The 21,426-nt window shown below is 40.4% G+C and overlaps 1 protein-coding gene across 1 annotated transcript in view; it reads right to left on the bottom strand.

Annotated features, from left to right (window-relative positions):
* Window positions 1-21,426, bottom strand: part of tiparp (TCDD-inducible poly(ADP-ribose) polymerase) — a 46,495-nt gene that overhangs the window by 2,796 nt on the left and 22,273 nt on the right. The window contains exons 3-6 of the mRNA XM_088345554.1: window positions 21,042-21,225; window positions 19,911-20,098; window positions 13,901-14,197; window positions 3,468-3,725 (exon numbers count right to left, since the gene is read on the bottom strand). Coding sequence (XP_088201680.1) covers window positions 3,468-3,725; window positions 13,901-14,197; window positions 19,911-20,098; window positions 21,042-21,225 — 927 coding nt within the window. The remainder of the gene's footprint in view (window positions 1-3,467; window positions 3,726-13,900; window positions 14,198-19,910; window positions 20,099-21,041; window positions 21,226-21,426) is intronic.

Consider the following 21,426-nt stretch of genomic DNA (forward strand, 5'->3'; position numbering starts at 1 on the left):
CACCCAGCATCCACCCCGAAGAAACAAGCTGGCTTCTACTTCCTGGTTCTTGTGTAAACATACTACGTGTACTGTATCTCTAGCGCGATAAGAATTTTAGCGTTTTGATTGTTTAATATCTCGTGCATCCATTCAATATGGTTGGTGTAAAGTGTAAAGAAGAGGCGAGCTGTTTCTTTTGAAATGAAAGTGGAATAAGAAAGATATGATGCGGTTGAGAAAATGGTTGGATCGCCTTCTTTGCCCACTTTCTACCACGGAGGAGGAAGTTGCCTAACTCTTGAAGCCCATCTCCCACAAGTAGGTTAAACTTCACTTTATTTATCTTTATAGAGCATAACATTTTATGAAATATTAGTTTTTAGTACAAAACGATACAGGTTACTTATACAAGCCTTAAACATACTCATATAAACCTTAAACATACAAAATATAGCACTGAAACTTTCAAACGTATTCAATTCACGAAAGATTGCCCGGAACCTGTGTCGTTCGTGAGTAGGGCAGCGTCTGTTATACGTATCTGCGATTTTAATCATGCGTGAGCATTTATCAAGACATATAATTTTTAGATCTTGAGTAAATGGCAACTATATTTGTGGATCTAAATAATACCTGTGTAAAGATTTTGAGACAAATCTCAACACATTAATTGCTGGGTGAAATATGTACAATTTCAATTGCAGGAAGTCCTTCTTGTTACAATTTACCACTGGGAAACGCTACCTTTATTTTTAGCATGGTCCATAGATTTTTTTTTATAAATGATGTGTAATCCTTGCACTTGTATACATTTTATAGTGTCCTGTTTAGGGGAAGCATGCACCTGACCACCGTTAATAGGACAATGTCATACAAACTAATGCTGGCTGCTGTTAACCATGGGGGGACCCAATTCAAGAACAAATGGGAATAATGGATGCACTATAGAATAACGAAGAACATGAAGACTGGACTTTGAAAATAACTTAATCACGGTAGATGTTCCTCAAGCCTGCAATGATTTCACCTTTGTTGCCTTTTGTTTGTTGTGTTTAAAAAGAAAAACGACAAAAAACCTGCAGAGACACGAGGGCACGTTGAGTTCATGTAGACAATTAAGAGCATTACATGGGTTTCAGACATACGTCTGTCTGGAGGGTTACGGAATAATTCAACATCTTGAAGAAGACTCGTCTAAATTTAATGACGACAAGGCTGCCGCTGTTTCATGTGATTAAGGGAGCTTGAATAATATAGAATAGGCGACCGAGCACGCGGGTTCATATAAGAACATGAACGTATATGAAATGGACCAATTTGTTTGTGCAGACCTTATGAGCCGTAAACCGTAAATCTTCACGCTGTTCTCGGGGGTTATAAATAAAATAGTGGACACGGAGGACGTTTATTGCAACACACTTTAAATGCTTCGATACGGGAATCTGACATCAGTCCTAGGGAAGTGGTCCAGCGTCAGTATGCGCTGTATGATTAATATATAAGGTGATGTTGGCCCCTTTTAAGATTTAGGACGTTGTAATGTTTGATCACTCTGATTGTCCGTCTAATTGTGTTTGAGTGCATGTGACAAGAACAGGAAGTAACAAATGTGAAATAAACAGTAAGTGATGGAAAACTGCTGTGAGGTTGTGGTTTATGTGGGAGTACATTGCACATGAAAAGCAGGTATGCATTGTTAAAGAGATAGTGTGTATTGTTACGCCTACTATAACATCACACGTAGTCAGTTCATTGCATCATTTCATTTCCACCAGCATTATCTCCAGACAGAAGAGCAGTTTCAGCGACAGACTGCTGTCACTGTCTTGTACTACGGACAGACTGAAGAGATCTTTTCTTCCTCATGCCATGAGGCTCTTTAACTCTACCCGGCAGAGTAAAAGCCCACAGTAAACCACACCACCTACATTGCATATTACCGAATCTTATTGCAATATGTATTCTGTGTAGCACTATTTAGATATTCTATATAACACGCTACAGGGGGCATTTGCACGTCACACTGGGTATTTGTATATTGTATTCTTTTTGCTTTATTATTGTATTGTTCTCAGCTCAGGGATGCTGCTGGAAATGTGAATTTCCCTTCGGGGATGAATAAAGTATCTATCTATCTATCTATCTGTCTACTAGTGGTAAACTTTTGAGATCTATATACAGATAAATACGATGTGTGTGTGTATGTATATATAATGAGCAACAATACTTTTGTCACATAACAGCAGTGTTCTCGTTTGCCCGCGTCCCTGCGTCCTAGACGCATTATTTTCGCTGGGGACGCATCGTGTCAAATCAACGTGCGTCCCCGGGACGCAACTTTTTTGACACGAAATTGTCATTATCATTTTTTAACAAAGATTTACCGCACTCCAAACTTTTCGTGAGGCAGATCCGCCATTGTTGTTTTGGTCTCGCGGTTCGAGTTTTCGTCCGCACGCCGATCTCTAGTTTGAGTTGTGTAGTGAAACTCCGTCTCTTTTTCGGCTTTTTCGGCACAACTCATTAAAAGAGCCGGCTCTCAAACTGCTCACTTGCTTTGATGCATTATATTACGAATGATTATGTTGTATAAAGAAGTTAAGAAAAAAAGGAAGTATAAAAGGAGAAAATGAAAAAAGACAGGTTTGTGGCGATCCCTTTAATCAGTATATTACCAACAATAATTTAATGCAGAAAATGAATTAATAATTTGAATAAGAAAATTTATTATTCTACTTAATTATATTTGCATGTATTTTTTCCTTCTACAGTGAACATCCAAGCGACTTCATTTTTGAACTTTTTTTTATAATAAACCTCATTCATGTCGAGCAACTCAGTGTCTCACAACAAAATGTTCATTAACAATATATATGATATAAGGAATCACGTGTACGATATAACATGTTAAACTACATAAATAAACATGTTTTTTTTTGTATTTTGTAAGGGAAAATACGACAGTTTGTAAGGGCATGGAGCACACTAAATTTTGGGGACCCATAGATCTCTGTTGGGACCTATAGATTTTTGAGCATAGAGGTAAAATGAACACTGTAACAGTGATTATGTTAGGGTCTGACATACTTCCTACTACTAGAGGGCCCCAACCAGGGTTAGAACTGGGCACAGGTTTCTCTAATTATCATACCCCTGTGCCCAATTATCCAGAACCTGTTAAAAGAACATTTTAAACGTTACACGTAGTCAGGTCATTGCATCATTTCATTTCCACCACTAACACAACATCAGGTTTTGTTTGTATTTTCCAGTTCCAGTTTCTGGTTTGGGCATTTCCATGTTTTCGTGAATCCATGTTTGTTTGCTACTTGGTACCTTCTTTGGTTATTAAATTGAACCCCTTGTTTTAAGCTCCACTGCCTCAAGTTCCAGCTTCCCCCACATGGGTCCATCACCGTCAAAACGTAACATTAAACGTGATTTGAAACCCATACAAGAAAAAAGAAATCCAAGATATTACAAACCTGCCAGTGAGCACTTTGGCCAGGAACATGCAGTGAACTCCTTTGGGCGAGCGCTTGGAGAAATTGTGCGAGTAGACGGCCTTCCGGGCGAAGTAAGAGCCCTGGCCAAACATGGTGGCGTGTTTGCCGCAGACCCGTGGGTCAAAATTGTGCTTGCAGATGCCCTCCACAACGTCTGCAGAGGTGCCATGGAAGAGGTGGCGCTCGCTCAGCAGACGGTCCATCTCCGACATTCGGCGGGACATGTACTCCTTCTTCCTGTTGGGAGGGAGGAGATAAGGTTGTTTGTCGGAAATACATGTGTGCTACTTCAGTAAAACCCATAAGAGAAATAAACACTGGTACTTCTTTATACAGGCATCTCTTCACACGGAAATTTCGGTATACGAGTTTTATCTGCCACTAAGATATTCCTTGTCATTCGAAGGAAAATCCAGATAGCGAACAGTCCTCGAGGCTACCACTAGAACAGGGGTGTCGAACTCATTTTAACTCGGGGGCCACACGATAGAACAAACATTCTGAGAAAGAAACAAGAGAAAGAGGGAGGGAAAAGGAGAGAGGGCGGGACAAAAAAGAAAAAAGTCGTGAGAGAGGGGGAAAAGAAAGGGAGAGGAAGAAAGAAATCCAAAGAGAAATAGAAAGACAGAAGGAGAGAAAAGCGAAAAGTAAGCGCACAGAGTAGGAAGAAAAAAAGAGAAAAGGAAAAAAGGAATTTAGGGCAAAATAAGTTAAAAAGACACAGAGAGAGAAAGAGACAAGGAGCAACAAAGGAAGAGAAAAAGAGAGACACAGAGAGTGAAAGAGACACAGACAGAGAGTGGGAGAAAAGGGGTGGAAAATAGAGAGAGAGAGAGAGAGAGAGAGAGAGAGAGAGAGAGAGAGAGAGAGAGAGAAAGAAATACAAGTACAGTGTCTTTGTTCGAGGTACCTGGCTTTGGCAACATCGAATTGACATATTTTAACCTACAGCTCGTTTTTCTCTTGCGCTTCTCTGAGTGTTGTCTCGCGGGCCGGATTCAATCCCTAAGAGGGCCTAATCTGGCCCGCGGGCCGCCTGTTTGACACCTGTGCACTAAAGTCTGCTCACCGCTAACTGCAAACATCAGCTCGTCCAATTTGCACATGCAAATTACTACAGGGAAAAAATTGTCCTGTACAATTTTTTTGCCTGTGCAAGTTCATTTAAAGTTACAGTCACCTTCATTTTATGTGTACAGTAAGTGCTTACATACAGCATCACAAACTGCCTCTTAATCATACCTGTCAACCTCCGCCAAATGCTTCCCTAATTAATGATTGCAAATTCTTAAGTGACAATAAACCTTACAAACACAACATGGCATCGATTGACTCCCAGTAAGACGGGCTAGGTAGAATACCGCGACAATATTAGCAATCTATTAGAGCCAAAATCGTACAAAGATTGTTAAAAGGGGCATACACCAGGGGCCTCCAGCATGGGGCCCACAGGCACCCACTAAGGACAGCTGAGTTGCGTGTGGACCTGTTTGAAAAATAGCTCACCAGTGCTGGGTCAATGTGATTTTCAAACAAAATTGTTATTTTCCAAGAGGTTGACTGACCCCTATTTAACCCTACTTCCAATAATTTACCAGGTAATATGAAATGAAATGATCTGCATTTATATAGCGCTTTTCAAGTCAATGACTTCCCAAAGCGCTTTACAATGTGCTCAACATTTCCCAATAGCGGCCTTGTATTGCAGCCATGTAAGACGCTAACCTGCTTATTGGGGGTATTAGGGGTTCAGTGTCTTACCCAAGGACACTTCAACATGTAACACGGACGAGCCGGTATTCGAACTGGGATCCCTTGATCCAAAGACGAGCGCTCTACCTCCTGAGCTACTGCCGCCCCCGATAATAAATTAAAAAGGTAATAACATTTTAACAACATAGCGTAATAACAGGGCAGCACGGCGGCGCAGTGGTTAACGTACCTCCCGTGTTATTTTCGATTGTTCTCGATTGTTCTCAGCTCGGGGATGCTGCTGGAAATGTGAATTTCCCTTCGGGGATGAACAAAGTATCTATCTAGTATCTATCTAGTATCTAGTATGTGCGGCACAGTTCATGTCTTGGGAACCTCCTGCTTGGGTTCAAATCCAGCTCCAGACTTCCTGTGCGGAGTTTGCATGTTCTCCCCGTGCTTGCGTGGGTTTCCTCCGGGCACTCCGGTTTCCTCCCACGTTCCAAAAACATGCATTTCAGGTGAATTGGCCGGTCCAAATTGTCCCTAGGTGTGAATGAGCGAGTGAGTTGTCTGTGCCCTGCGATTGGCTGGCAACCAGTTCAGGGTGTCCCCTGCCCACTGCCTGATGATTGCTGGGATGGGCTCCAGCACCCCCGCGACCCTACTGAGGATAAGCGGTGTAGCTAATGAGATGAGAGATGAGATGAGTGTATTAACATATGTTGTTATTTCTGAAATGCATAACAAAATGGGTGCCCTTTGTGCCAATTTGTTAAAAAAAAGTAGCTCTCAGCTTGAAAAAGTTTGGCGACCCCTGGTGTGCACAACTTGAAATACTAAAAACTTATAAAATACAGCGAAATCATATGAGTTGTCAGGTACGCGATCTCCGTGACTCTTTGCACTCCCCTCTTCCTCCATACCATGCGTACACATTAGTTACTGCGACTCCCTCAACATGGTATGTTCTCATAATAAATTCACATTTTATTTTGTTAATATAATATTATTACATTATTTTTTATGTTTAATTAATATTTAAATGTGTTTTAGTGAGCAGGAAGATGTGTTTTATATCTATTTAGGGTTCACGTGGATGCTCTTATAAATAAGATTAATATTTATTGAATACACTAAAACTTGCCTTTTTAAAAAAATATGAATTTAAAAAAGTCAGGAATATTATTCCAGAATAAACAAACTTAAAAATCAAATGAATTAAACATCGTTGCTCTCCATAAAAATATCTCCTGTCCTGAAAAAACGGAAATATTAATACAATTTGTGCTTTTCACTTTAGGAATTTGCTTTGGTGAAAAAAATCTTTATATTCTTCTTTAAAACTGTTGGATTAGTAGCCCAACTGTTAAGGTGCCTGGAGTACAGGTCCAAGGTTCTGGGTTCAACGCCTGGTCAAGACAGTACCAATCCCAGGATTAGTGTTTTGATAGCAAGGTGGATGGGTGGGTAGCGTGCAGCCTCATAGTGCAGAGGTTCAGGGTTCAAGTCCGGCTACTCCCTTTTGGAGTTTGCATGTTTGGGGCGGCAGTAGCTCAAGAGGTAGAGCGCTCGTCTTGGGATCAAGGGATCCCAGTTCTTATCCCGGCTCGTCCGTGTTACATGTTGAAGTGTAAGACACTGAACCCCTTATACCCCCAATAAGCAGGTTAGCGCCTTACATGGCTGCAAGGCCGCTATTGTGGAGCACATTGTAAAGCGCTTTGGGAAGTCATTGACCTGAAACGCGCTATATAAATGCAGATCATTTCATTTTTATTTCATTTTATTTCATTAAACTGTCAACTTTCGGTATGGATTCAAGTTTTTCAGCTTACTCTGAAGTTTTGTCTTATAGTACCGTTTTACATTGAATTCCTTAATTACGGCCACAAAAGCTCCACAAATAGGACACACGGGTTTACCGGCAAAGTCAGTTAACATAATTTTCTCGGCCATTGTGGTTTTTAGCATCCGAGTATAGTTTGGAAGTTATCAGCGTTTCATAGAACCGGGCCATTATAGTAGATGTACATAAAGTGATTTCGTACCCCGGGCCGGATGTGACCCGCGGGCCGCGAGTTTGACACCTGTGTCTTAGAAGATGGGTGCGAACCAATGAATTTTTTATTATTTCGTATCGGAAAAATTCACTCGTCGCACAAGTATTCGAGCAACTAGCACGACCCTGGAAAGGCTTAAGCTCGTATGAAGAGGTACCAATGTAAACACATTCAGATGCACTCCAGCAAGTTGTAAATCAATAATAAGGGAACTTGTTTGTGCTTAAAGCAGCAGTAAGAACATTTGGCCTAATCTGTTTCTTGAGCAACACATGCACGCAACGGGTTTCATGTGAGCAGATCAATCAGGCGTGCACAAGCGAGAGCCAGCTCGGCGCTGACCTGGGCCTGACCTCCAGTGATCCCGCGGCTTGTGACCTGACGCTGAAGGCAGCAGCACGCATCCAAACAGCTGCGTTCACACACATTTACAAGTACCAGTTTGCTACCATCAAGTTTAATACCACGGTATTTATGCCATATGCAGAAAAAAGCATGAATAAATAACTACAAAAAAATATGCCACATACCGTAAATTCCGGACTATAAGCCGCTACTTTTTTCCCAAACTTCAGCCCTGTGGCTTATTCAGTGATGCGGCCAATTTATGTAATTTTTCTAACGGCCGCCAGCGGCGCTCGAGTACAAAAGGTAAGATTTAGACCGGTGGAATATATGCGCTGAGGAAGACTGCAACTTCTTGGCTTGTGGATAAATTAAATTAGCGTAAACATACCCTCATCATGCAAAATGCAAAGAGAAAGGCACATCAAAAAATCCACCAATCCGCCGAAAAGTCGGTCTGCTGCGTGACGGAGAGGAGGGCACAGAATCAGGAGTGGATGAGAGTTCCAGCGACAGTGACAGCGCGAGTGAGGCTGCGGAAGCATGGGACGACGTCTATATGACAAAGTTTCTTTCCGACACCGAGGAAGACGACTTTGATGGCTTCAGTTCTACGGAGGATGATGAGGACGGTTTACCGTGATTTTTACAAGTACGGTATGTTTTTTTTTACCAGACCCGTTTACTGTGTTGCGAGCGTGTTGCTAGCGTGTTGCTACCATTAACTGCCCTGTCACAGGCAGCAATTGGGATGAAAGTTATATTATTATTATTAAAGCTTTGAAAACTCTCTCGGTGTACCGTCTTTCTTTGTAAATATGTGTAACCATGTATAATATGTATTTCCAACTGTATATTTTTGTAATGTATTTATTTGTATTTATTTGAGACACTTATTCTGATATGTTTTGCACGGGCGAATGAAAAAGAAGGGGCGGAACAAACGCGGGGTTACTGGAAGTGGGGTAAAGGTGAGACCTGTATGTGGACGCGGCGGACAACAGTGGATATATAGTTTTCCCACCCTTACCTTTGGAAATATACACTTTTTTCCTTGGTGTACTTTCAACGGGACCCGGACTCTGCAGGTCTGCATCAAACCTTAAATACCGGTATCATTTTCCGTTCATTTTGCGGGCTGTGATTTTTGGACTGTGTACTTTAATGAAGGACATTCAGTTTCAATCGCGGGACTTAAAGTCGGGTTTGGGTTAATTTTGTGTTTGTGTTACATTATTTAATGTGGGCGCATGCGGCTTATATACAGGTGCGGCTTATGTAAGTGCAAAATCGGTTTTCCTCTTAAAATGTGGTGGGTGCGGCTTATAATCAGGTGCGCTTTATAGTCCGGAATTTACGGTAACTGAATAAAGTAAAACCTAAATATATATAGGCATAAATGCAATGTATTCGTTTCTTTTTGCATTTTGCCATTTATTTTGTCATTTATTTATTTTGTGGTGTTAGATTAGGCCTCTCATCTATTAGATAGAAGACTTGAGATGACCCGGTAGGTTGCAGTGACCTTCCTTGCTTGGCGTCTTGCTATCTAAAAGCACTTTTGCACACATTATCCAGTTTGAACCAATTAAGACCATTGGGTCTCACATTGGCACAAGAAAGAGCTTGAATCTTAACTTACAGTGGTGTCTTTTTGTTGTTGTATTTTGTCACAACAAATGTTATTCAAATGAGGAGGCGGACCAGCTGTCCGAGCTTTTCACCTATTGGTTGATCAGTGATGAACAAATAAAATACTACACTGATTAATCAATAAATAAAAAGCTTAGCCAGTTTGACCTAACCCCTCAATTGAATAATGTTTTGGGACAAAAACCACTAAACCTAACCCGCACTCTCATTTTTAAATAACATTGAGACAAAATACACGCCAATTGAATGACAAAATAAATATAGAAATATATTTATACATTTTGTCATTTATTCGGTCATTTATATGACACATAAATATCATTTATGTCATATATTTGTCATGCCCTGCACAGTTGTCATGGTGCCCAGCTGGCCCCGCCCCTTGACACCGGCTGACCTGCATTTCCTGATTACTCCTATGGGTACTTAAACACGCCTTTTGGAACTGCCCTTTGCCAGATCGTTGTTTACCCTTGTTGAAAACCAGTTCATGCCTGTTTAATACCCGTTTATTCTTGTTGTGCTTGTTGGACTTTGTTGCACTACAATGTAACATTATGAGAGATTCCTGCAAGTTCTGTTTAATTCCGTTAAATGTCTAGTCTGTAGTTTTGACTGCATTTGAGCCTGCTTTGTTTTGTTTTTGGTCCGTTTGTGTGTTGGACAACTTTTCTTTCTCAATTAAAGTGACAGATCGTCTGGGCAAATGAGTTCCAACTTCCTGCTTCCCGACCCGTTTCAAGACAGTCCAGTGCCGCTTCGTGACAATATTTGAGTATTGCCAGATTTGTTTAAGCATTCGTTTATTTATATGTCATAGTCATACCTAAGACTTGTAACATTGGTAAAATGGCGGCGCCCTCTGTTGGCTGCGGCTGCATCGGCTCGCTACAACGGGTCAGGTGTATCGACATTTCGTTCTGTGTACATTGTTACAAAGAATGACAATACAAAGGAAATTATTATTATTATTATTATTAAATAATTGTAGTTAGATGTTTATATATACAATTATTATATATATATTTATTTCTACATATGTCAGGACGCCATAGTTATGCAATTTAGAATGAGCCATCATACAAAAATGTCTGCTACTGCACATGAACATAAATAAGGATGGGCAATATAATAAATTAATTTGTCATAGACAATTTAAATTACCCAAAAGTGGCTGCTGATTATTATTGTTCCGACTTAATTGTGGCATTTAAACCCCCTGTTGTCTACAGGCGGAAATGTTTAAAACAGAAAAAAATAGCCTAAATCATATTTTATTAAACTTCAAATGCTGTGACAATTTAAGACACAAAAAATGAAATGTTTTATTCACATTTCCATGTACGCTGTAAAAAATACAAAAAAAGTCCTTAAAATGGGGACTACACAAGGGTTAAGCACAGTAACAATTGGTGGAAGCTATTGTTAAAGGGACAGTGTATATTATTTGACCACTAGATGCTGTGTTTTCGGTCGCACTAAAGAATACAGCGGCCTCTAGTGTTTAAAACATACATATTGTCCCTTAAATTAAACGTCTCAATAGCTTGTTGTGAATCATTTGTAAATCATAATCATCTAGACTGGTAGATAAAATCAAGATTCCATTTTTTTGCCTCTATCGCCCAGGCCGAAGATTTCAGAGTGAGGGGATCAAAATGGGGCCTCTTTCTCAGAATGACACAAGGTCAGTCATTGTGAAAAGCTAGCTGTACCAGTCTGTGCCACAGCTGATAGGGCCTGCCCCTCTCCAACCACAGCTGAGCTCACAAACGGAACATCACCATCACAAAAACACCACTCCTTCCGCTTCGTTTGCACATAAAAGGCAAATCATTCTCACGAAGACCCACTAGAGCTAGTTCCTTTTGCCCTTCCTTCCTCTTTCCCTCACTGAGCGTTTCACATCCCGCACTATGTAATCAAATCTCTGTGAGAAACTTGCTTAGTGTGAAAAGCTTGCAAGGTCAGCATGAGCTGCAAAAGTGTGGAGAATACATGCTTCAATTTTTGGCTCACAAAAGCTAGATATAATGTAGGTAGGTCTGATACCAGTACAAGAATGAGTGCAATTATTTTCGAATAGAAATCAATATGACGGGGTTATGAGTGCACGGTAGGAAAGAGGTCTAAATATAATGGAAGCTAGAGCTCTTGTTGGTGATAGGAAGGAGTGGAGAGGTGTTGTGAAAGGATAGTGGGATTGTGGACGCGTTCTTAAGGATGGGCTGGGCACCCGTATGATGCGGCAGGGGTAAACCAGTGAAAGCTGTCGGGCCCTGCTGTTGAACAAAAGAGTGTGTTGTGTCACCCTGACCCGAGTGACATGGCCGCTTTCTGGTGTCCCGTTTATCTGGAGGGACGAAAGCATGACCATCTTAGGTGCCTAACTTGTTTGGGTGTTTGGGCAATTGGGTTGGCCATGGTCCAAAAAAATTTGTGTGTTTTTTGCTATTTTTTTCCCTTTTATTTTCTTTGTTATTGTATGTGTTTGTCTTGCTGTCGGTCACCCCTCTTGAGGGATATGACCAAGGTAGATAGATAGATAGAAATCAAACGCAATACAATATTGTGTTTCACGTTTTCTCAGGTCAAATTTTGCAGTTGGGTGCAATGGGAATCGAACCCGGGTTGCGAGAGTGAGGGCACCAAATTTTAACCACTGCTTTTGACATAGATGACGTATAAAAAGGCAGTAGATTGTATCTCATCACAGCATTTTGGGCCACGGTAACAGAGGAAAATGTTAATTTCGTTATGCGTTTCAATGTGTCATCCATACATTTTCTGTGCCACTTATCCTCACTAGGGTTGCGGGGGCGCTCGAGCCCATACTAAAACTTTTCGGGCGGCGGACTACCTGATCTGGGTTGCCAGTCGGGCAGGGCTCACAGGTTACAATGACAACAACTAATATATTATTGGATTCTATTCCAAGCATTGAGAAACTTTTTATAATTTGTGGTAAATGTCTATGCCTTGTTATATATCGACTTTATTACTGGTGGTCAAGTGGTTAAGAGTTTGCCACTCTCACTGCTGCGACTAACTAGGTTCAAATCCCATTCGTACCTATGTTTTGTGGTAAAACATTGTGTATAACGCACACTTGGACTTTTTAATTATTTTTAGGTAAAGACAATGTTCTACACGAATACGGCAGGCCACAAATTGTAATAGATAAATTTAAAGCAAAAGCACTGGAGCATGTTTCGGAAAATCAAAAATATTCATGGCTGCTTTGTTCTTCAATTTTATAGCTCCTGAACACCAAGTCTCCTGCAACCGTCACTTTCAAATAATGTGGGCCCGACACCCTGTCGGTCATTCGTAATTAGAACAGTGCTGGATTTTATGCATCACAAAACAAGCAATTCACAAACTTTTTTTTCTTGGGTGCTAATCAAAACTTTCGTTAAAAGACATCGGACAATGCATTTAACACTGGCCAGTACAAAGTTTGTCTTCAGATGTGCCATTAAAGGGACAATGTGTATTATTTAGCGCATCCCAGTGGTACATGAAAGCAATGTTAATTAAAAAGAATTCTATTGATTTTAACTATTGTAATCCTTCATTTTGTTATCAATATACGTAGGTTAAGACATTTGGATTTATTTAACATTACATTAGCCTCAACTAACTTGTTTTTACGGGTAACCGAAAACAAAAAACAAAGAAAAGGGGGATGTGGTTTGGTCACTTTGAGTCTCCGTAGTTTCTTCTTCGTGCTATTTAGTACTGTTATGATTGCACAGCACAACACAGCGACATCCAGTGGTCAATTAATACATGCCTTCCCTTTATGGAATAAAATATTAAGGCCATTTTGATTTCTTTTTATAAGAAGATCAAAATCCATATTTGTTTGTAAACAAGGACAACAATTGTTTTCCCCAAGGTGAGTTCAGAATGCCCCCCCCCCAAATTTTATTCTTTTTAAAACTTTCAAAATGTAAATAGTAAATTTGTATTTTGGGATATTATATTTCCAATTTTACAGTATGTTATATGAATTCTTAGTCTATAATTCAGGCCCCTAAAATGTGGTCAGCGGCCCTTTTAAGGCCCGTGCTGTGGTATAAAAAACCCTCTCTACTAGAAAATCAAGATAACAGTACTTCAGAAACCCAATAATAATTTAAGGTTTCAAACCTAAAATGGAAAAACTGGGGTGTGTTGAGATAGTATTTATTTGCCTGCTTTACAAACAGTTCAATCACTGTGTAATATTTGACCACTAGATGTTGCTGTATTATGTAGTGTACCCAAAAACGGGTGCTACAAATCACAAAGAAGAATACGTATTATGGAGATTCAAAGAGACCAAACCGTACCATTTTTCTGTTCTTTTTTTTTGCCCAGGCTTTTACATGTTTTTAATTTTTACCCTTAGCAACAAGATGGCTGACAATTAGGTAATGTAAGATGAATACAAATATCTTGACCTACCAGTATTTTAAAAAAAAGGCATGTTTATATGATACTCCATGGATTTTTGGTTGCTTTTCAAATCAATGTTCAAGAAAATACCTTTTTTTAGCACTAGGAGGCACTAAATAATACACAATGCCCCTTAAACACTGTAACAAACCACCAATTTGCGCCAGAGAGGTATAAAATAAAAAAACGCTTGATGAAAAGCAATCAACAACTCACCTTTTGTACTTCTCCCAAAGGAAAGGATTCTGTACCCGGAGGATCTTGATGATCCTGAACTTGGTCTCGGCCACGGTTTTGTGGAACAGGCTGTACACGGTGCGGTAGCTTCGGTCTTCGCGGGACACGGGCACCTGCAGGAAGTCTTGGCTCACGCCCATGGGCAACCACGTTTCGGGGAAAAGGCTTGGCGGGTTGGTGGTTGTCGGGGAGAGCGGATGTGAGGCCGATAAGTCCATTGATGATGTAGAAGACGAGGAAGAACTAAGTGGAGGGGAAGAGATGCCACCCAAAGTCCTAAGGGGGAGAGACAGAAGTACTTTAAGAATCAATGCAAATACATTATAGCTAGGAATCTGCCTCACTTGTGTAGTATAATGTAAAATGTATATAATCCTGCGGTCTTTCGGTGCCATAACGTAGAAATAAGTTTTCAGGAGCATTGTCTCTGAGTGCCAAAACATAACAAAACATTTAAAAAAAAAAAAAATCTTTCATAAAGGGTTAGGCACATCAGTCAGTATCAAGCCCCTGTAAATATCCAACCATCCATTATCTGCACCGCTTATCCTCAATAGGGTCGCGGGGGTGCTGGAGCCCATCCCAGCTATCTTCGGGCACTGGGCAGGGAACAATCTGAACTGGTGGCCAGCAACTCACAGGGCACAAAGAGACAGACAATTCGCTTGCTCATTCACACCTAGGGACACTTTGGACCGGTCAATTACCCCAATATGCATGTTTTTGGAAAGTGGGAGGAAACCGGAGATCCCGGAGGGAACCCACGCAAGCACGGGGATGAACATGCAAACTCCACACAGGTTTGATCTCATGACCTCAGAACTGTGCTGCAAGAGCGCTAACCACTGCGCCGCCGTGTCCCCCCCTGTAGATAATGTCAGCATAATATATCCCCATTAGATGGCAGGAAGGGATTTGATCAAATATTTATCCACAGATCAAGGGAGCTGCCACTTCTTAATGTTGCTTCCTGTATCCTGCGATTGAAGTATGTGGACGGCCCCATATGGCAAGTAGGCAGTGAAGCAGTGTGTAAGAGAAGCGAGCATACGGATTAGTACAGAAGGTTGTATATATTATGAAAAAGATGACGGACCCTTCGTCATCGTCAGGGCACAGAGGGATGACGTTTCATGCGCGTCTGCAGGAATGCAAACGCCATGGTGACCAAAATCGTGTGATCACATCAACTGAAACATCGGACGCTGAAAAGTTCTTGCGAAAGGAATGCATCGTTCACGTAAAAGTTCAGTGTTTTTTGCAATCAAATGTTAACTTGCAAGCAAAGCCCCCTTGTGTTTATGGAAAGCAGTGTTTAGATATCGGAGGTATCATAAACAAATGCATCATTTCACAAAAAAGCCGTTTTTCCGAAAGGTTTTCTTGGAAACCAGTATTTTTAAAGAACTTAGTGATGTTCAACTGTTAATAGCTCCTAAAGAATGGTAAAAACTAGAAAAATACTTTTTATTTCTCGTGAAAGATGAGGGTTAAAGCCTTCTATTGATATGTATGCTTGTATAGCTGCGGAACTAAATTTTCTATAGGACTTCAAAAATGTGAAAAAATAGCAAAAAATGGCAGTTTGAGAGAAATTGAATGTGTTTAGTCTTTGGTAATAATTTCATTTCCTGTATTTTCCGGGCTATTAGGGGCAGCTAAAAAACTAATTTAGTCATTAATTTTAGAAATCATCTCATTATCACAATAGTTGTACTCGCGGGACCAGAAAAAACTATTTTCATCGTGCATTTTGAAAGGTTCAACAGTCTCTCCTCTTCAAACATCCAGTTCGATCCACCATTTCTGTTTGTCCCTCACCCCCCTCATCACCCCCTCTCTGGAGGAAGCAGAGCCTATTTACAACAAAGACAATTAAAACATGTTCTTTGTTCCTTTATCTCTTTGTTTCATTATCCTCACTGTAAAATGTGGAACTGGAGTCATCCAATTTCGTTGTTACAATATATCCCATGTTGTAACAATGACAATAAAGGCATTTTCTATTCTATTCTATTCTATTCTATTCACCTCTGCGTCAATAACATTAACAGAAACAGAAAAAAAGGAAGTCTAACAACGAGATACTATACAAACTCAGCAGGGTAAAGTCATATTTAGGGCTCCAAACCAGCAAATGTTAGCTGAAAGCCATGTGTGAAGTACGCCATCTTCCTATTCTGAGCTTGATTGTATCCAAAATGCTTTCTAGTTATTGTACTATTCTTTATTCCACAATATCCCCCCTGCGGTCAATGAGGACGCCGTTGTAAAAGAAACACCAGAGACAAGTAAATTGCAGTTCAGTTGATATAAAAAAAGCCCTTTCAGTCTGTCACGTGGTTCATTTTTTGTGGTTTATCTGGTTAATCTGTCAACTTCTCACTGTGCCACTCTAAATGCAGCCAGTGCCATCAGCCGTCAAACAGCCTGAGCCGGCGTTTGTTGTCAAGAGATTTTGATCAGTTTGACTCTGAAACGCACTGACAGTTTTCTTCGTCCTGCCTGTCTGGTCTGGATCTCGCGCCACTATCGACGCCTGGGTCCCTACGGGGCTTTGGAGAACTGACACAAAGCAATTGAGAAATGAAACAATAACAAGGGACTGCCGATGTGGGAAGGGTGTAGCACGTCACTCAAAGCAATGACCTCAACTAGGTCTGCGACTTCCGACTATTTCGATAGTCATCAAGTCACCCAACATTGAAACAATTAGTTGAATAATCGATAATTATGTTTTCTCAGTAGATTTAATTATGCGTAATGATAATAAATATGACAAAATGGGTACACTGAAAAATGCATCTTAACATACTGCAGATTCGTACCAAATTAAATAAAAATGCAGTATTTAAGACAGGGATGTTTGACTCAGTTTGGCTCTTTGGCCAGATCCAGACTTTCTGTGTTTTAGGCCGGATAAATTTCAACTCCAAATATTTTACTTTTCAGCCCTGTGCTTGATTATTAGTAACCTACCCTACATATTCTAATCACAGTTATCAAGGGAACTTTTCTAAATACTACACATTTACATACCGGCCAACACCATCGCTTTACGCTTTATAGAGTGTGCAATAAAGTTTACCGCTTTTTAATGTCAAAAGGTTGGCATATTTGTATCTTATCACAAACAATAGGGATTTTCTTTTTTATGTTTGTTATGGAATGTGTTAACTGGTTTATTAGAACAGTTGAGTGAATGTGGTTTTACACCTGCATCAACTCAACACGCTATACAAACGCCAACAGTGCCCTTTATTGGCCGAAGAGACCGTTTGTTTTGCATTACAGACGCTCCCTACCTACGAACATTCGGGTTTCGAAAAAACATAGATACGAGCATTTTTTTCAGGATGTCGAAAAATACTTGGACATTGCTGTAAGTTAAATGTTTTTTACTGTGCACCTGTGCACCTTTTTCCGAATACAGAACAGTATTGTAGTGCTTCTTTCCGCAGTCACCGGCGTGTGGCATTGTGAGAGCTCACCCATCACCCACCCCGAAGAAGAAGTCCGTCTTTCTTTTCCTTGTTCGTGTGTAAACATACTATACTGTATCTCCAGCGCACTAAGAACTTTGACATTTTTATTGTTTAATATATCGTGCCTCCATCCAATATGGTTGGTGTAAAGTGTAAAGAAGAGGTGAGACGTTCTTTTGAAATGGTAGAATGGGTTTTTTTTCGGCCACTTTCAACCACGGAGGAGGACGTTGCCTAACTCTTGAAGCTCATCTTCCAAAAGTAAGGTAAACTCAACTTTTTTTATATTTATAGAGCATATTATTTAAGGAAATGTTTATTTTTAGTACAAAACAATACAGGTTACCTATGCAAGCCTTAAAAATACTTATCCAAACCATAAACGTAAAAAATATAGCACTGAAACAACTTACGAACAAATCCAACTTAAGAACTATCATCTGTAATGTATCTCGTTCGTAAGTAGGGCAGCGTCTGTATATTACAAAAACCATACATTTTGATGGAAATTACCTAGATACTTGCTTCATTTTGTAGCAATTTAGATGAAATCATCGAATGGCCGTGAACCATCCACTGGGCCGTATGTTTGACACACCTGATTTGAGACCAAGGAGGCGTAATGCTTGGTCAGCAGAGACCTAAATCCATAAATAAACCTCTGTCCATTTTCAGAGACAGGTAAAAAATAATGAATTAAAATCAAGTAAACATTTTTTATCCTATGAACCAATACCAGGCTCATTGGCCGCAGTGGAACAGTAAATATAAGCCAATATTTTGTGCGTTTTGTGAAGTACATTCATTGTCAACTACAAAGTCTGTAACAAAATGACTTTAAAAGTTTTGGTATGCATACTTGATGTTAACGCCAACATTTCTGTATGTCACAAGACAGAGACACTAGTGCACATGAGCGACTCTCCGAAGATATTATATCTTTGTAGTGATACCTCACTCTGTTGAGAAAACGTGGCTTGCGACAAAAGTAGACAATGGAATTCGATGTCGACTTTTCCGATTGTCAATTTTTGTCGACTAATTGTTGCGGCCCTAACATTTCCTTCTACGCCTTGCACAGTCTGTTCCTTGGACACTACAAACTCAGGACACTGCATTCACTGGAAACTCTGGAGAACAAAATCTTTTGTTCCAAATTCCAGCTCACAGTCACGTTTTGCACTCCATTCAACCAGTCTGGAAACCATTTATCGTCCTCCATCTTTTGCTTTCTTGGCTGCTCGCCTCACTCTCTCACTGTTTCTCTCTGTCCTCCGCACCCACCATCTCATCTTCGTTCCTCCATCTCTGACACTCCTACATTTTCCCTTTTCATGGCTGCCAGGTCCTGTACGAACAGCTCGTTCTAATTCGCTCAATGTGGGATGAGAGCAGATGACTGGCGTTCCGCCGGGGACGTGAAAAACTCTGCAAATGAGGTGAGATGACACTTGTTTTGAATCCGGTATCACATTCTTCTAGAGTATGGCTGCCGGCGAGGGGTGGGAATCAGACTACTGCTTGAAAAAAAATGGCCGCAGAGTGGGATCCCTAAAAGCTGCTTATTTCCATCCAGGTTTTCCGGTTTTCTCGCTTGAAAAAAAAAATGTTAAAGGTCTGTTCCTGCTTCACTGAGCTATTTTCCGATTGCACACTCTGTGGAGTTTTTGCTTTGACCCGATAAAAAAATAAGCTGAACAAGTATTGCTCCACTGCAGCTCGTATATTATAGACACTGCCGGACATGGCAGAGCAATTTTTTACATTGAGCCAAACTAAGCTCACAGCACGGCGGGGCAGTGGTTAGCGCGTGCGCGGCACAGTTCTAAGGTCATGAGATCGAACCTCCTGTGTGGAGTTTGCATGTTCTCCCCGTGCTTGCGTGGGTTTACTCTGGGCACTCCGGTTTCCTCCCACATTCCAAAAACATGCATGTCAGGTCGATTGACCGGTCCAAATTGTCCCTAGATGTGAATGAGAGACTAAATTGTCTCTGTGGCCTGCGACTGGCTGGAAACCAGTTCAGGGTGTCCCCTGCCCACTGCCCGAAGATAACTGGGATGGGCTCCAGCACCCCCGCGACCCTACTGGGGATAAGCAGTGCAGATAATGGATGGATAGGCTCACAGTAAGTAGGGGCTAAGAAAAAAGACACATATACATTGATATAGTAACTCATTTTCAAACAGTTTTAAAGATAGAATTTCAATGCCGGTCAATGAAGGTTTGAAGCTTTGCATTATCAATTTAATATTTCAAGGTTTAAAGTTTATTTATATATATATATATATATATATATATAATATATATATATATATATATATATATATATATATATATATATATATATATATATATATATATATATATATATATAAAATATACATGTATATACAGCAGATCTATCAGTATATTAAACCTACTATGCACAAATTCCTAAAATCTTTATAGTATGAAATGCAATGGTTCTGGTTCACATTAAATAAGTCTTGTTTATTACTTACTCTAGGTGCGGTGCAAGCATCACTGAGGACAGGAACATGGGCCGCTTCTTGATCTGACGCCGGAACCCAAACATGGCATTCTGCTGGAAGCCCTCCCTTATGTTTAGGATGTACTGGTTCTGGAGCGTGATGAATCGTACTTCTTTGAGACCCTTCAGAGTCGCTCTCTCTATAAGCTTTACCACAGGCTATGGGAGAGGGGAAGGAGGACACGGAATTAAAAAAAAATATTAGGTTTCCTGTGTGCATTTTGGTCAATAAATAGAAACAATGAATGAAATTATGATGTATGATGACAATTATGTTACACTGTAGAGCATTGTTCAGCAACCACAGGGCCGTGGACCAGTATTAGGCTGTGGGTCGTGTGGTAGTGGACCGCAGAGTAATAAATAAACGTTGCCTTATTTTTTGCTGCTACTTTACATAATGCACATTTTTATTACCAACAAAATAACTGAAAATTTGGGTGAGCGATGTATACAAGGTTTTACGGTGGTATTTAATGTACTTGAGCAATGATTAACCAGTCAAAAATTATTGCTGACCACATTTGCACATTATTTGTCGTGGGTAGAGCACAGAATCCTTATCACTGAACTAGAAAGGATGGAGATGTCATAGGCATTTGATTTTCCGATCATCACACTATTTTTAATAATGATGCCAAGTTGTACAACGTTGTAATAGAACATTATGAAAGAGTTTACCCAAAACAATATTGTACAACGTGGTACTGCGAGTAAAAATAGTGTGATGATTAGCTCAAATTGAATGCCGTTTCGTATGTCAACTACATCCCTAGTGGTATATTATGTTCCTGCTTGGAGCCTTTGCTCAGAAGATTCTGGTTCACTAGTAATTCCAAGAGCCAAGAAGAAATCGACATGGCTTGATTAAGGCTTATTTTATTTTGTTTTGTTGTTATTGTTAATATTACTAATGTCATGATTGGGACGTGCCATGAGAATATTTTCAGACATTAAACCAGTCCAAAGTACAGAAAAGGTTGCGGACCACCGCTGTCGAGCACTCAAATGAGACTGCATTGATCCCAACTCATCTGATGGCTAAATGATTGATCAAACTCGAGTTAATGTGTTGGGCATTGTGGTCCTGATTGGGTCTTACCTCTGAGTATTCCCTCCAGCCAAAGTTGTCTCTGCAGTAGTACTTCCACACTGTGTGACAGCTAGGATCGGGGGTCGTGGCGGCCATGGCGAGAGGACTAGGGGGAGTGGACAGTCTGCGGACTCGATCAAACTTCAGGTCACAAACCCGCATGGCTCCAAAATCCAGGGAAAACACTGACCCCCTGAAGCACAGAGCAGAAAAACAAGATGTTATTTTAAACGAGTCTGGGTAATTTGCATTCAGAGGATACGTGACTCTGCTGCAAAGCGGTCACAGTTCATGAAGCAAGCGTATTAACCTCGCTGTCGAGGAACAACATGACCGGACCTCTAATTAATCAGAAAGTGAGTGAAGTTTTTACTTTTCATTTTATTTAAAGCAG

Source organism: Urocampus carinirostris, chromosome 10, assembly GCF_059441175.1.
Source record: "Urocampus carinirostris isolate Australia breed hairy pipefish chromosome 10, RoL_Ucar_1.0, whole genome shotgun sequence".
In the NCBI taxonomy this organism is placed as follows: Eukaryota; Metazoa; Chordata; class Actinopteri; order Syngnathiformes; family Syngnathidae; genus Urocampus; species Urocampus carinirostris.